The sequence below is a fragment of the Corvus kubaryi genome, unplaced genomic scaffold, assembly GCF_017639235.1.
Source record: "Corvus kubaryi isolate FWS band 111438036 unplaced genomic scaffold, C.kubaryi_AGA036_p1.0 37394, whole genome shotgun sequence".
NCBI classification, from domain to species: Eukaryota; Metazoa; Chordata; class Aves; order Passeriformes; family Corvidae; genus Corvus; species Corvus kubaryi.
Genome location: NW_024581133.1, coordinates 1254881 through 1271127, shown reverse-complemented (window position 1 = coordinate 1271127; position 16247 = coordinate 1254881). Strand labels below are relative to the sequence as shown.

General features: G+C 40.7%; 1 protein-coding gene across 4 annotated transcripts in view; it reads left to right on the top strand.

Annotated features, from left to right (window-relative positions):
* Window positions 1-3476: 3476 nt before the first annotated feature.
* SCG3 (secretogranin III) overlaps window positions 3477-16247 on the top strand; it is a 28403-nt gene continuing 15632 nt past the window's right edge. Inside the window, exons 1-8 of one of the 4 annotated variants that reach the window (XM_042039610.1) lie at window positions 3477-3707; window positions 4411-4463; window positions 5036-5081; window positions 5176-5391; window positions 6433-6575; window positions 7707-7868; window positions 8202-8379; window positions 10206-10322. In XM_042039610.1, coding sequence (XP_041895544.1) covers window positions 3623-3707; window positions 4411-4463; window positions 5036-5081; window positions 5176-5391; window positions 6433-6575; window positions 7707-7868; window positions 8202-8379; window positions 10206-10322 — 1000 coding nt within the window. In that variant the 5' untranslated portion in view covers window positions 3477-3622. The remainder of the gene's footprint in view (window positions 3708-4410; window positions 4464-5035; window positions 5082-5175; window positions 5392-6432; window positions 6576-7706; window positions 7869-8201; window positions 8380-10205; window positions 10323-16247) is intronic. The other 3 variants (XM_042039609.1, XM_042039607.1, XM_042039611.1) reach the window with 3 other exon arrangements.

Here is a 16247-nt window from a genome sequence, read left to right as displayed (position 1 = left end):
GCTATAAATTGATTTATTATCAGAAAAAAAGAAAAGCCCAATAGGAACAAACTGAGGTCACTATTTTTAAAAGTATTGAAAGTGGGCATTTCCTTGAAGCTAAGGTGAAAGATACGGGCCAGTATTTTTTGAAGTCCACTTTACAAAATGAGTTGATTAAGAATATCTCAGTTAAAAACTGGTCATGTAAAAACATCACATTCCATTGTAGAAGCATGAAAAACTCGTAAGCTTTGCAGACCAAAAATGTAAGCTGAAAAAGCACAGGAAAAGCTGCTGATAAAGTTGATGGAACTTGGATAAATGCTCTAAATGCACTAGCTTTGACTTTTTTCTTTTACTTTTAGAGGTTCTAGAGTCTTAAGTCCTTGTCTTTGATTTATGTGGTGTATAAATAAATGCTGTGTGTAAAATGATTCATAGAGCACAAACCTTCAGCCTTGTGCATGGTTAATTGTTGATGATTGCATTGAAATCAAGAGGACTATTCATAGTGCACACATATGTGCAAAATACATGACTTATTGTCAGATGATTATAGATGCACCTAATGCCTTGCATAAAGACCACCAGTAACTCTTCCAAGTTTTTTTTTCCTTTTAAGCACTGTGTTATTTAGTATATCATTTGCATGATATGAGATAAAGTAGAAAAAGCAAATCCACAGAAGCAAGGAATGTCTACCATCTAGGCATAAACTTGGCAAGGTGGGTTGTTGCGCTTTTTTCCTGCTTTCATCTGCCTTCTTTTTTCATCAGCTAGAGGAAAAACTTTGAAGTGTGGTTATAAAACAACTGCAAAAATAACACTGAAAGCCTGCATTTCAGTTATTTCTCTAGGCTTCATATCAACTGCTCTCACCACAGCAAGAAACATTCTAATTGTCATTCCCCTAAGTTCTCCTTGGCATCTGATAGGCAAGTGGTATTCTTTCTGGCTCATTTCACATCACTGGAAATAAATAGTTCCAGAATAGAAAATGGATTGACTGTGCATGAGCCAAAACAGAATCCAAACTAGAAGAGCTTATGCTCTTCACTGTGTTGTCTGCACTGGGCAGGGGAGTGTGTAGTAGTAGATGATGTAAATGATGCCAAATGAAACAGGTGTAATGAGAAACAAATACAGCACTCTTACCCAGTCGTTTTTCTATGAGGATGAAACCTATTTTGTCATAATTAGCAGAGACTGTATTATCTGTCACGTGTCCCACAGGCTCACCAGGGCACCCCCGAGGAGCAGGGGGCCCAGTGTGCCAAAGCAGAGGGGGGCAGTGCCAGTGTGCTCTGTGCTCGCAGCTGCAGCACGGGGCTGGCAGTGCCAGGAACACGGAAAGGGTTTGTGTCCCAAGTTTTAGTGATGGCAGGTTTTGAATTGTCTTCTCTCCCCACCATCAGTCCCAGCCCCTGCACTGTTCTTCTCATCATTCCTTGTAAGAGAGGCTTGCCAAAGCAGGAGATGCTTTAGCACTAAGGAAATGAACCGTATGGATCTGGGAAATAGTATAGAAAAGATTTCACAGAAATAGAAACATTTATCGCATAAACAGAAGGATACCCTATAAAATAAACACATTTGAACACCATAGAGGTATCATTACACACAAAAAGCCATATGTAGACATATCACATAAACAGGCATATTTTTGACCTGCACCTTCTTCATGCCGTTGTCTCTAATTAGAGCTCCCTTTCTGGTCTCACTTCTTTACAGATACCTTCCTTTCAGCAAGTTCAAAATACATTCACTGCTTTTGTATTGTTCAGTACTTCTGACTGAATGACAAATGTGTAAAGCTGTAGCAATGGATGCACGTTTACAATGCGTTGTGGGAAATGTTTGAGTGGAATGGAAGGAGATATCGGGAAGGGTACCTGGAGAGAAAGTACACATTTTTGTAACATTGAAAACATTACACAGGCAATGAACTGTTGAATTAATACCAGACTGGGATGAAATATAAAGCCACACTGAAGGAAGAATTGATCTTTCCATTTTTCTTTACCAGCAATATTCTGTAGTTTTGAGGTTCCTACATACACATCTGCTGAAGATGGCAGGGGAGGAGGTTACTCTATGCTCCCTAGTGGAAGCTACTTGTCTTCTGTGCTTCTAAAATGAGGGAAGGATCTGTTTATTAAAATAGTTTTCCTTGTAGATTACCAAGCAATGTGTAAATAAAGCTGTTTATTCTTACATACAACTATGCTGAAAAGGTTTTTATCCAAAATATACTTTGATTCCTAACTCTGGCTGAGCTCCAAGAATAGGAGCCTGGTGATAAGTGAGGATGCTGGGGTTATCAGTACATTTCTGGAAGTTATTTTCATTGCTCTGGATGTGGTAGACTAATTTATAGAAGTGAATCTGATGTAAAATAGAGCATCATTTTATCTAACTTATATGCAAAGGCTTGACTATGATACACAGTGGCTGCTAATGGGAAAAAAATTGCAATTGTTTTAGCGCTTGTGGCTCAGTTAATTATCATTCCCTTACTTTTTTGTGTGTTCTTCCCAGTTTATGCTATCATACTGTGTATGTATTCATTGACAAAGGAATGAACATTTCAGCTGTGTTCCTGGTTTTCAGTTGTGAAAGCACTGGTCCTTTTCATCTTTTCAAATAGGTTTTAGCCATTTTTAGCAGTCAACAAGCACTGACATTTCTAATGTTAAAGTGTTTTCATCTGCTCCCTGAGTGTATGCATTTGCGACTACAAAATGATGAGGTCTTTTTTGAAGAAAGAACACTGTGATTTATTTTGGAAGCAGCTTCTGTAGTTCTGGAACGGGCTACCACTGCAATCCTTTGTTCTGCCGCGAACCTGTGAAAATGTCTTCCTCTGATCCCTAGGGATTCGTTGGTGTTCTGTGTCTACAAGTGCTACGTTTCGATATTGAAAACGCTCAGAAACAGCTTACATGCTTATTGTCATTTTTGCTACTGCTTTTTTAAATCCTAAATTTTAAAGAGCAGGATGTGCTGTAATTAAACTTGCCGTGTCCTCTCTTTGTCGTAAAGAGAGTCACTGACGACTGTGCCTTTGCTGCGTAATTCAGCGCCGCGGAAAGGCTTTAAGCAGACGGCAGTGAATCACCGGCCTCCCGTGCGGGACCGAGTCTGCCCTCACACCCAGCCCGCGTGTGCAGGCAGGCTCCCGGCCCGGTGTGCGCCGCCAGGGCCGCGGGGCTGCCCCGGGGCCGTCCCACAGCCGCTGTCCCACAGCCGCCGTCCCGGGGCCGTCCCACAGCCGCTGTCCCACAGCCGCCGTCCCACAGCCGCCGTCCCACAGCCGCTGCCCCGGGGCCGTCCCACAGCCGCCGTCCCACAGCCGCCGTCCCACAGCCGCCCCCGCGGCCCCGCCGCTGCCCCCCGCCGCCGAGCGAGGGGCCCGCGCATGCTCCGGGCCCGGCCCGCCCCCGGCTCCTCCCCGTGCCCGGGGCCGCCGGCGGGGCCGGGCTCGACCATTTCTGCGGGCGCGGGGACGAGGGGCCGAGCCCCGGGCGGCGGCGGCTTCCCCGAGCTTCAGCACCGCGGGCCGGACAGCGCCGTCCGGGCCGGCGGCTCCCGCGGGCGGCGGCTCCCGGCAGGCCCCGGCGCGGGGCTGCGCGGCCGCACCATGTTCCTCGGGCTGGCGGTCGCGCTGCAGCTGCTGGCGCTGCTGGCGAGCCGGGGGCACGGCTTCCCCAGACCCGCGGGCACAGGTAAGCGCCCGCCCCGGAGCCTGCTCGCCGTTTGCTGCGGATGGGGAAAGTTCTGCAGGGTAGAGACAGAGGATGGGAAAAACTTTCCTTCCACTTGGCTAAAAGCAAGGAGATCCTAAAGCAACAATATTCGTGGTGCAAGACACCGATCACTGAAGTTGCAATCTAATATTAAAGTGAAGGGATAGGTGCTGGTAGAGGGAAAAGCTCTGAATTTTGTGAATCTTTTCCAAGCAATGTTTTCATCCGATCTACAGCAGTGTCTGCACAAGTCTTTCTTGCTCCCTGTCTCCTGCGGTATTCTGGATGGAAGAGATTTTTAATCTCTTGGTTGTGCCAATCCGATTATTGCTATTTTAGTCAATCTCCTCCAGCACTTTTTCCCCTGATTCGTGAGTTTTCTGATCAGAAAGAGATTGCTGAGCCTATATCTGTATTTCTGTCTTCTGCAGAATCTCTCTTTCTGCCCCGGTCATGCTTTGTTTAAAGGTTTGACTTTTTTTATTGTGTTGTCATTCTTCTAGGAACACTGACTTTTTTTTTTTTTTTTGCAAGAACTAACAGTTGGCATCCCATTTAAGACATCATGTTTTATGGGAGAAAACTATAAATTAAGAAAAAAATGTGCTGTCTCTTTGTAGTTGCATGTATCATATAACTGAGCATATATATATGTGTGTGTGTGTGTGTGTGTTTATTCTAGATAAAGCTATACACAACAGACAATTAAGTGTAGAAAGACCTTTGGAGGAACAGGTGAGTGAAATAAAAAATATTTAAATGGGTTTTTTTTTTTTTTTATGAAGCTCCTATAAATATTTTTAGCCTTTCAAGTAGTGGATCCATGAATATCATGAACAGCTAATGAATGGGTGAAAAATAGATTTGTCAGTAAAGCCCATTATTGATGGGGTTAGATACAAAATAGGATTTCAATCATTTTTAAGGACTGGCATATAGAGTTTCACTGTCCAGTATTCTAAAAGCAGATTTTTAGCTCCAACAGCTCACAGATATGCCACCCCTTTCTATTGACATCCTATGGGAATATAGCATGAGCTTGGAATGAAGAAGGAAAATGTAACTGGTATTTATCTTAAAATGGAAAGTGTATTGCAGCTTCTCATAATGTCTGATTCTGATCAGAGGATGGGTGGTGCTGACAAAAGTGCCAAGCGCTTATTCCTGTTCTACTTATTCAGTCAAACTTCTTACTAAGAGTGAAAAGCAGGCATTAAGCCTTCTGCTGATACTGGTGAATTAAGAGGTCATGCATTTTGTTCCTTCTGCCTGTTTGCTGTTTTGTTTGCTTTATTTTTCTGTATTAGATTGCTGAAGCTGAGGCAGACAAGAATAGGAAAATAGCTCCCACAGGTAAAATATTTTTTCTGGTTTTATAGCAATATTCATCATGGTATTCAAAGAGGTATAAGATTTTATGTTATGTGTGCATTGATATATTTTCCAGAAAATAAGCCAGAGTTCAGGAATTATTCCTTTGTTGATGACCTGAACCTGCTAAAATCAGTAGCAGAAAGAGAGAGGAATGAAAAGGAGAGGGAGTCAATTAGAAGCTCTTTGTATGAACAGCAGCTGGCCATTGATGATGCAGACTCCACCAAGAACCGCAGGCTTGTGGATGACTATGACTCCACTAAAAGCGGGCTGGATTATAAATTCCAAGGTATCCCATAATCATCTTTCAGTGACTTCTAGGTTAGATTTCTCTTGCAAACTGATTGCCTTCATGAATGTTGTATTCACCACTAAACATGAGCTCTGTTTGTTACTGGAGTGCAGTTTCAATTCTTTCCAGGTGTGGAAGCTTGTTGTATTACAGTTAGGTTTTGAAACACAGTACAAAAGAATTGCTCTTGATTTTAACAGTCTTCCATGGAGGGAAATCTGATTGTGTAATTTGTAATGCTTTTTAGCAATTTAGACTTGGCAGAAGGAAAATGGGACATAGTTTTGAATGAAAATATATTTATTCTCTTTTGTGAGGAAGAAGCACTACTACAGCTAAACCACATATATTGATTCCAAATATTATGTGCAGGTTTAGATAATTCTTATCATCACAAAGCTAAAAGAAATTACCAAAGGCCAAAGAATACTTGCCTTTGCTACAGGAGTAGTTAATTGATTTGTAGTTTAGGTGAGTCCTCTGAGAATTGTAAGCAGCATTTAGCTCAGGATATTTTTAATTATATCAAAGTATGCTGATCACAGACCAAAGCTCACCCATCATATTCCCATTGTCATGATGATGTTATTTGCCATAGGTAACAATTACATAATTAAAAGTTAATTTGCTGAAATTCAAACGAGATTGTGTGCCATTTGTCATGAACTGTTTTGATCTAAGTGGCCATACAATGAAAGTAGATACCAGGAAGACACAAATAAATGGATATGGGAGCAGTGCTCTCTCATTCTACTAATTTTTTCTATAAACAGGAGAGTAAGCTCCTAATGTTCATCTCTGCTCTTTCAGGAGAGCCCATCAGAATGACATTTTTCAGATGTGGAAAACAAACACAAAGAACTTTTCCTTGTGAATGATTTAATAGCTTGCAAAGTGTGTATCAAAATATATTCCTAATGTGTCTAAAAATGCAGTTTCGTTCTGAAGAGAAAAAGATGTGGGCAGATATTTTTTACGAGATGCTCAATCCAAATGAGTTAGGACAGGCAGCACACAGTGAAACTGTAATCCTTTCAGATGATCCAGATGGCCTCCATCAATTAGATGGCACTCCTTTGACTGCTGAAGACATTGTTCAAAAAATTGCTGCAAGAATTTATGAGGAAAATGACAGAGGAGTCTTTGACAAGATTGTTTCAAAACTTCTAAATCTGGGGCTAGTAAGTATCTCAGTAATTGTCATTCAGCTGTTTTGTGGATTGGTTTAATGCTCTTTCAGAAAACAATTTGGATGCAAACTTTGTCTGAAGCGAGTGGGACTCAGGCTCTAAGCAAATTTCTAGAGCTGTTTGGGCAGGCTGGTTAAGCTCTGCAATAACGTTGTTGTTTCTGTGATGTCTTTGCAACAAAATAGGCCAAACTGCAGAATGTTTCTGATGTTAAAAAACCATTCACTGATTGTACTTCTCCCATGTCTGTCCTCACTTTTCCTTTAATTTCTCTTCTGATTTTCACTGAGTGCTTTTCTATTATTAATTTCTTTTCTATACTTAAGGAGGAAAGGTCTGAGCTCATTCCTATCCACCTAATGCTAATTAGTGTCATCAGCAAACACATAATGTTGCTGGCTAGTTGAGGATATATTATGTTCCAGATTTTTAGGAAGACTGGATTTGTCTCTGACCTCTGGATGTCTCAATGGCATTAGCCATTGCCATTTAGGATCCTTATATTTTAAAATACTAACCTTATCTTTTGAGCACTAGATTTTGCAGTTGGGTATTGCACCCCGCTGGTCACAGAGGGAGCTGTGGGACAGCTGCATGGGAGAGTTCTTGTTCAAGTGACAGCTGTTATGAAGCAAAGAGAAAACATTTTGATGATACCATGGAAAGCTATTTGCTTTTTTTCCCTTTCTATATTACTATATACTGTAGTAATTATTCCACTTCCCATAGATGTGTTGCAGAGCATATGTATTTCTATATACACACCATGGACACACATACAGGGAGGTGCCACGCTTGCAGCTCCATCTTTCAAGCTACACTCCACTGTGTTAAGCCCTAAAGAGGTTTGGTTTGGAGGCTGTATGTGTGAATGGGTGGGGTTTATGTATACACACACATTTGAAGTGTATTTCTTTGTGTATATATATGTGTGTTATAAATGTAGATGTGTTTACATGTGTATATGTACACATCTATGCACACTCACAGGTATTACACCTCATTAGGCTGTGCTCAGCTTTGAAGCAAACCTATTTTCATATTGATATCAGGTTTCATACTGATGTTTGAGCTAGAAAAAGCACAGTATCCTGTAAATACTCTGCACAAATATTTTAACAGATCACAGAGAGTCAGGCCTATACCCTGGAAGATGAAGTGGCAGAGGTTTTACAACAGCTAATTGCAAATGAAGCAAAGGATCGTGAGAAGGAGTCTGAAGATTTTGATTACCCTGCAAGCAGAGCAGACAGTGATACAAAAGAAAAACAACAGGAAAGAATGGTAATTTCTTAGCTAATAATTTTGTCTTGCTTGCCAAATGGTACTAGTACTGCTTTCTTTAGGGAATAGTTTGTTCAATCTGGAAACAAGAGGTGTTCTTAAAGAAATTCTGTCCAATAGGAAAAAGAATCATGAGTTACTTTAAAGTTTAAGCCAGATGTCAATTGAAATAACTTCGAGAAAATAATATAGTGTTAACCTTGCAATTAGGACAATGTTGGTTGTCCTTGAGGTTGTGATAGAAGGTTGTGATAGAATTTTTTGCTCTATTAACTCTATCACCAAAAGCAATGTGCTTATAGATATCTTTTTTTTATTATGTCGTATGTGGAGACACCAAGCAAATCTGATCAGGATAGTTTCATTAATGAAGAAGTTGATGATACACTGGATAACACATGGTCATCATCTAATGTGTTGGAAAGAAGAAATGAGCTGCCTTCTGAAGATAATTTTGAAGACCTCCAATATTTTCCAAATTTTTACGCATTATTAAAAAGTCTTAACTCAGGTGAGCTTGTCAGGTGTTCACAGAAATATTTAGGAAAAACTTTTAAAATTAAGATTCTCTGTTTTCTCCTGCTCTTTTCTCTTCCCCACAACTTCCCTAGTTGCAAGAGACCATGTACTTTGAAAATGTTCTGTAAGATGTATAGCAGAAACTAATTTGATTAGTGATTTTGATGGCAAAACACTGGGAGGAACAGCACTCAGAATGGCAAAGAGTGTGACCTAGACAGCCCTTGCCATCTTGTGCTGTGTGATCCAGGAGTCCTGAATTCTTTTCTTTCCCGTAAGGACACGATGAAAAACTGGCAAATGGTTTTCTCCAGAGATCCTTCCAGTAACATCCGTGTCTTCTAAGCCGACAGAGATACGAGTAAGCCACAGTAGAATCCTCACAGTGATGGTACCAGTAAATGAGTCTGAGCCTCCCAGCCTTTCCACAAACCACAGGGTTGCTGTTTATTGCAGTGAAAGCCCTGCACGTCTCTTCCTATTCCGGTGCTGGACATCACTGCCTTCCAGTTATTGCAGGCAAGATTGTGGCTCCTTGCCACAGCCCTGTGTCAGCACCCTCTACACACACCACATTCTGCAGCCACACACTCTCTTAACTTTTGGCAGGGGGGTTCTTCTGTAGATCCCTCGTCCTACAAGAGCCTTAATATTGCTTCAAATTGTCCCCATAAACTCCTGAGTGGAGAGCTAAAATGAAAAACCTGAGGGCATATTTTGCTCAAGTCCAATCTACAAACTTTATATTTTTCTTCCTGTTCTTTTTAATTTTCTCATGGCAATTTTGCATGCTAGTTCTTCTCCTTTTTCTACTCACAATGCAGGAAGGTATGTTGGGGTCCACTGTCTGCACATCTCCTGCTTTATGTGTTTGCCTGTCGGGTTGTATCAAGCTGGAGGAGAGGGATTCAGTTGCATCCTACAGCGGTGTGTTAAATTGCAGGCAGCAGTAAAAAGCCTGTTCAGCAGCTCTCCAGAGCAGCTGGCCCTCTGCCAAGGCTGGGAATATGTTTCTGACTGTCCCTGACTGACACTGCCCCTGGCTCTGTTGGGTCCTTCAGTGACAGCCTGGGGAGTGGGGAGAGCTTGTGTGACTGTGTGATGGGGGAGTTTCACACTGCTAATGCAGAAAGAGCAGAAATATTGTTCAGCACATAAGCACAGTGGGAACAGAAAAGCTAAGAAGCAGGTAAGTGTGGGCAAAAATTGATGATTTTTATAAAAATAATTTTTTTGTATCCTATTCTGAAGTCATGATCCTCCCAGCCATGTAATGTTTTGTTGTCCCAGTATGTGAGTCATGGACTTGTGCACAGTAACAATCTCGTTTGGGACACTTTATATTTTTGTCACTGAACCCATGGATCTTGTAGGAGAAAGGATCTCTTTTTCGTACAGAGCCAGACTGATCTACTAAATAGTTCAGCAACAAATAAAAGAAAAATGACAGAGACTCTGGAAAACTCTACCTATATCTGCTCCCTGACCATAAATTTGAACTGTCAGGTCACTCCATCTTTGTGTGCTTAGTGTTCTTAGCTGTAAAATGGAATTAATACCATTGGCCTTCCATAACACAGCCCTGCAAGACAAAAAGCTGTAAAGAACCAGCCCCTGATGTTTTAAAGTATATTCAGCTGTACTTTGCAGGAACAGTTTTAAAAGGAACATATATGTAAGTTCTCTTTGCTAATCCAGCACAGCATTTTCTCTTTCAATGAGTAGGTCATTCTTTATGCATGAGGTTTGTGCAGTTTGCAGAACAGTTTTCCCAAGTTGCCTCAAGTCTGACTAGTTTTGCTTCATCCCCTCACACAGAGACAGAGACAAAAGAGAAAGAGACCTTGATAACTATCATGAAAACCCTGATTGATTTTGTGAAGATGATGGTTAAATATGGAACAATCACACCAGAAGAAGGAGTTTCCTATCTGGGTGAGAGTACATACTTCATACAAATGTTATTAGTGTTATATTCTTCCTCTACCAGTGATAATTATCTTCTCATCTTCCTTGCTCTTATGGAACCTGTTTCAGATTTGTTCGTTGAAAATGCTAAAGCTGCACTTCTAAATGATTGATCATTCCCTATAGCAATGTTCAATTCCATACTGCTTTAATATTTCCATCTAATGAAGAAAAGGTAATTTATCATATGCACATTTGGAGTATTATTACACTTTCACATCTGTGAAGCACAATTGATTTCAATGACTTTATGTCAGAGGAAGATTAGGGTTTTCTCTGTTCTATTAAAGTGGATTAGGTACCTGCATTTCCCCAAAATAATGCAGCACTTCAGCTCCTTTAATCTGTCATAGTAGGTAGCTGGAATAGATGAGACCTAATGCTAAAGTTGTCTATCTAGTAAAACTCCTTCCATCTGTGAAAAGTGTTACATCTTGGCACAGGAGTAGATTTTGAAGCACTCTTTCCTGGATCCATTTTAAAGTCTGTGGCTATGCAAGTTTTGTAAAATCGTTACCATTTCCTGAAGAGGGAATTTGGACTGGCCTGGTTTGTCTCTCACACACCTTTCCTGGCTTTGACAAACTCTGTTCCATTCACTGTTGCCAGCCTGTCTAGTTAAACAAGCTGACCTACAGAAGAAGGGCTCATCTGTACAAACGCTGCACAATCCTTTCATTTTTCTGAAGTATTCCTGGTCTGGATTAGTCTGAAATTTTTTGTTTGCATCAGGGCAATTTCTCAGCTTCATAAATCATCCTGTCACAGAGAGAGGACTGGCAATGATCTTTCTACGTTGCAGACACCTGACTGATTGATTGATTGATTGATTGATGCAACTGTAACTGTACAGATTGATTATCAATTACTTGGCTACAAAAGATCCAGTGAATCATGACTCACATTCAGTGCATGATTGCACCTCATCTCTAAAGAATTCGTGATATATCTGACCAAGGCTATCCCTTTACTTGCTGTAAGAAGTTTCCTTGAATTTTGGAATATTTGGACAACTTATGCCCCAATTCAGCTTTTTATTTCTCTGTCTGCCAGTACATTTAAAGAAAGATGCACATAAAGAAATGGTTGATTTTAAGCACAGTGGTTTCACTGTCATTCTACAAATGAAGATAGTGTGGCTTGATCAGATATTGCTAAAACTCAATAGGCTAAATTATCCCTGATACAAGACCATGCAGATAATGGAATTACACTAGGAATGCATTTTTCCTGCTAAAATTCAGGGCAGTTGTTCATATTGGCTTTCCTTTGAGCAAATAGATACTGTAACCCTGGAAACAAATTGCCATAATGACATAGTACAGAAGGCAAGGATTAGGTTAAGAGTTTCAGAGGTCTGATTTAGTCTGGATGTAAAGTAAGACTATCAACTGATGTATCCAGACTCTGCATAAATCACTCATTTGCAAGGCAGAGATGGATTTTGTGCTCCATCAAAGCAACTTACTGTAGTGGAAAAAGCTTTCTCATAGATTCTCAAGTTGCTTCTGTGGTATTCTTTTCTTAGACTTGCTGTTGAGAAATTGCTTTAAAGCTGACCTTCATTTATTGAGCTAATACTCTCAAATACTGAAGAAGAGCACCCACAGGAGCATGTTAGCTTCTTGCACTACCCTTAAGTGTGGCAGAAGTTTTATTGCCACTCTTATTCAACTAAAAGTTATATAGTTGGTAATAGTTGGATAGGTACTGTGTATCTTGGTGCAGTTTGGATTAGGGGATTGATACCCAGGTGTGCTTATTTATAGCAGATAAAGGAATTAGTATGAATATCTGTCAGAGAGAAGAATCAGTGTAAAAAATTGACAGCTTTTTGTTGTTTCCTCAATCCAAGATCAGTGAGCAGATTCTATGCTAGTCAGTGGAAAATACCTACAGGGTCTGTGCAGATGGATTACATCCTCTCTCCATTTTATTACAGTAGAAAACAGTCTAAATTAATTTTCCCGACTCTGTGACTGCAGCCATGCGTAAGCTATGCCTCTGAATTATACATTCAAAATAATAAATCATTTACTGAATCAAGTCACAAGCTTTTTTTGCCTGTCACAAGGGTGCAGAGACAGTGAATTTGAATTCATATACCAGTAACAGCTGGCTTGGGATTTGGAAACCACAGCATTATGTCATCATCATTGTATCTTACTGTAGGGGAAAGTATTTTGCTGCAGCAGTGACTGATGTTATTGGGTTTAGCTTTAAGTTACAAAGGGTCTAGCTGCAGTGTGGTGCAAGAAAAACACAGATGCACGTACATGGAAACACAAGGAATAAGTTTATTTTTTAATACATATATTCAATATTATGTAATACATATTTAAAAGCTTTCCATATGCTAAATGTAACCTGTAACAGAATGCAGAAGGCCCAAACCAATGTATTCATATATATGGAAGAGGAGAAAAAGTAGTGCCTACCTTTTACAGTATGTGTTCAGAAAGTATAGCTCTGGAAGCATTAAAGAGAGCCTGTAACAAACCGATGGAAAATGTGTGTTCAGCTGAGGTGCATCTTCTTTGATAATTATCCTGCTGTGGCAAAATGCCACCATCTTCTATCACTCTTTACTTTCTTAGCTATGAATGCTGTTACAGGGAGCAAATTCTTCTGTGGAGTGGAAGCCTCATGATACGTTTCTAGCCTGTTCAAAGGCTTTCAGAAATCTTTCTAGAAAGACCATCTGCTCTCAAGATTCAAAGCTGCTTTGAAATCATTTTTGCAGCTAAAAGAATGGACAAATAATGTTGGTCCAGAAAGCATAAGGTAATAAATTATGACACAGGATCTCAGGAACACAGGTGCTTGTGAATTAGATCCAACTGTGGTATCAACTTATCCACCTTTGGGTTTGTTGGCAGCATCCAGCAAATGCTGCCCAAACAGCTGAGCTCCCCTTGCTTGCCCCAGCCTGCCAGAGGCACAGGCTGCTATCCCTGAACAGGCTGGCTTTTGGGAAGGACTTGGGACAGTTACTGAAATGATGCTGCTGTTGGCAAGGGTGCAGTGACAGAGGGGAATGGAAGTGTTGGAACACTTCCATGTAGTGACTAGAGGAAAGCAGCAAGAGGCTTTTGGATAAGTTATGACTGATTCAGCATAAAATATTTTATTATTCGTGGCATTCATAACATTTATATTGCATAAGTAAATAGCTGATGCTCCATGCACAACTGAAAGGACAATATCCTTCCCAGTGCTGAGTGCTTCAAGAGAAAAAGAACTGTTTGAGCCAATAGCAAAACTGACTTTGATTTCAGCAGAGCAGAACAAGGCATGCATTGCACAGATGCTTGCACTGTTTAAATATTAGTTTGTGAGTAATATCATACTTTCCTTCATTTTCCTTCTGTCTGTTGAGTAACGTGATGGAGGAGACTCACTGTGATAGCTTTTTCACCAAGCCATCTATCACAGACCAGATAAATATTCAGGAAAAGCTTCATCTACACCACACAAAAGATTTTTTGTATGACAAGTGACTTTTCCTGCATATGCCAGGCTATTTAGCTACTTCTAAAATGAAAGCCTATCAGTCCACTACCATCTCGGTAAAAGCTCTCTTTATAGTAATTATTTAAAGTAAACTATAGTTTTGTAATAGATTTATTTTAATAATATTGTTGTCAGCTTAGAAACAGGAACAAATGGTTTCTGCCAGTTTGTTCAGATACATTTGTAAATCATCTCCCACTAATAAGACCAAAATAATGAGTGATTTTCAGAATCATTCTAGGAAATATTTGCAATTAGAGGCTTGGGGCCATAAAAAAATAGAGCTTTCAGAGAGGATAGGCAAATTCATAAGAGGCACCAGTGTGTATATATGAATTCTTTTTACACATTAGATTAATTATATCCTCCTGCTGTGTGCTGCTTACAAGAGTAGATTTGTAGCAAATTTATCCATTGCCACCCCAACCAAGCGAAAGATATGTTACCCAATAAACTATTACCCTAAAAATGCAAATTAGTTCTGTGCACATTGTAGTCTTGTGTGGAGTTCTCATTTATAGACTGGCACATGTAGCACAAACTTTTGCCATCAGTACTTCTCTATCTCACAGATACATAGAAGCTCCACCATGCTACTGCATATAATGCGTATTTTATTGCATCTTATAATTGAGGATGGTCATCTTGTTTTCACTTTCTAAAGGGCTTCTGTATCTTCCACAACTGGAGAAGAGAAAGCAGCAAAGGACTGGAAAGAAAATTAAGAACTCTGTAGCTTTGTCCTCTCTCAAAAGGGGATGCCGCTTTTTACCTCCTTGTAGTAAAGCATTTAGAGTACTGCAGCCACAGTGTAGAACACACAGCCCACAGCAGACTGGTTGGGGAGCAAACCCCCCTTCGTTTAGGAGGGAAATAGAGAAATCATTCCAGCTGATCAGTGTGCAGTGTTTGAGTCACAGCTGCCTCCCTCCGTAGACCAAACCAGAGCCACCTCTCACACCTCCTCCCTTTGGCTCTGACTCACTGTCAGAATCCACACTGTCCCCCGTGACTGAGTAGGAGATCGTGTTAGTTAGAAATGGGCATGAACAGATGTCTCTGTTTACCTTTTCCACCCCCATATCGTTTGTTCTTCATGGACAACAGGAAAGAAGAGCAAGCTGCAGGATGCAGGAGCAATAGGAGGTGGATGGTTCACTGGGAACTATTGCCGAGGAATACGAACACTTGTTAGTTTGGTCCTTTCCTAAAGAACTGTTGGGACATTGTTTTACTGTACTACTGTCTTCTAGGCAGACTGAGGCTGCATGAAAAAGTCAGGGGAAGGAGAAGAGGCAGAAAGTCTCCTGTGCTGATTTTTGACATGTGCCTGCCTCCCCATGCTAAGGAATATGAAATAGCTGTTGTGCATCTTATATTCATTCTTGGTACCTCCACAGCTCCACTTCTGACGAAGGCAAAGCTCTGTGATTTCCCCATTGTAGGCCAGTGCACAGTAGACACAATCTGGCCTTTTTCTGGGAGAGGAGAACTTGTTTGAATAATGTGATTAATGCCTAAAGTTCTCATCAGCACAGATGCTGCAGGTCAAAGATCTGATCCTGCTATTTATTTAGGTAGCCAAGAACAGGCAGAGAGCCAAGAGTGTGAGGCAAAGTGCAGATCACAGCCCACACTGGCATCGTCTTTCCTCGCCGTGACCATCAGCTGATGCTCCCTGATGCAGGCTGTGATTTCAGAGGGGTGAGGGAAGGTGTGGCTAAAGCAGAACCAGAGGCTGCAGGTGGAATATGGGCAGTGTCATGTGGGCCTTTTCTTCATTTTGACCTGGGCGATGAAGGGCACTGACAATATTTCATACAGGGAACCATTCATGCATAATACCATCTTTTTTCTTTTTAAAATCCTTTTTTCCAAAGGTCTCTTTGTAGCTACTGTAGATTTTCTTCATAAACATTATTTAACGAATTTTTCCCTACCTTAATTTTCCTTTTGGTGATTTTCCTTACCTAGTATTTATCATGTGAATGATGCATACAGCTGCCAGTGGGAGTTATTTAATTTCAGGCAGCTCTTTCCTCTGGTATTTATTTTGTATCTGATGAACTAAGGTCACACAGATGCTACTGTACTGTGCTATATCTGAAAAGGAGAAATCAGGGACACCTTAGATAATAAGAGTAGAGTGAATACTGAGGAGCAGCAGTGATTATGTAAAGTATATGCAAATAGTTAAACCCAAGATGAATTTGCATGGAGGTAAGATAAGAGGATATGGGGACAGAGAGTGTGCAAAGACAGGCAAGACTGGAATCGAGGAAGTATATTGGTTGCAGACCCCACTGCACCTTTATAGCTTTTCTTTCTGTAACCTCCTCCATGTCTGTCCCCTGCTACTTCTGCATTTGCACAAACACA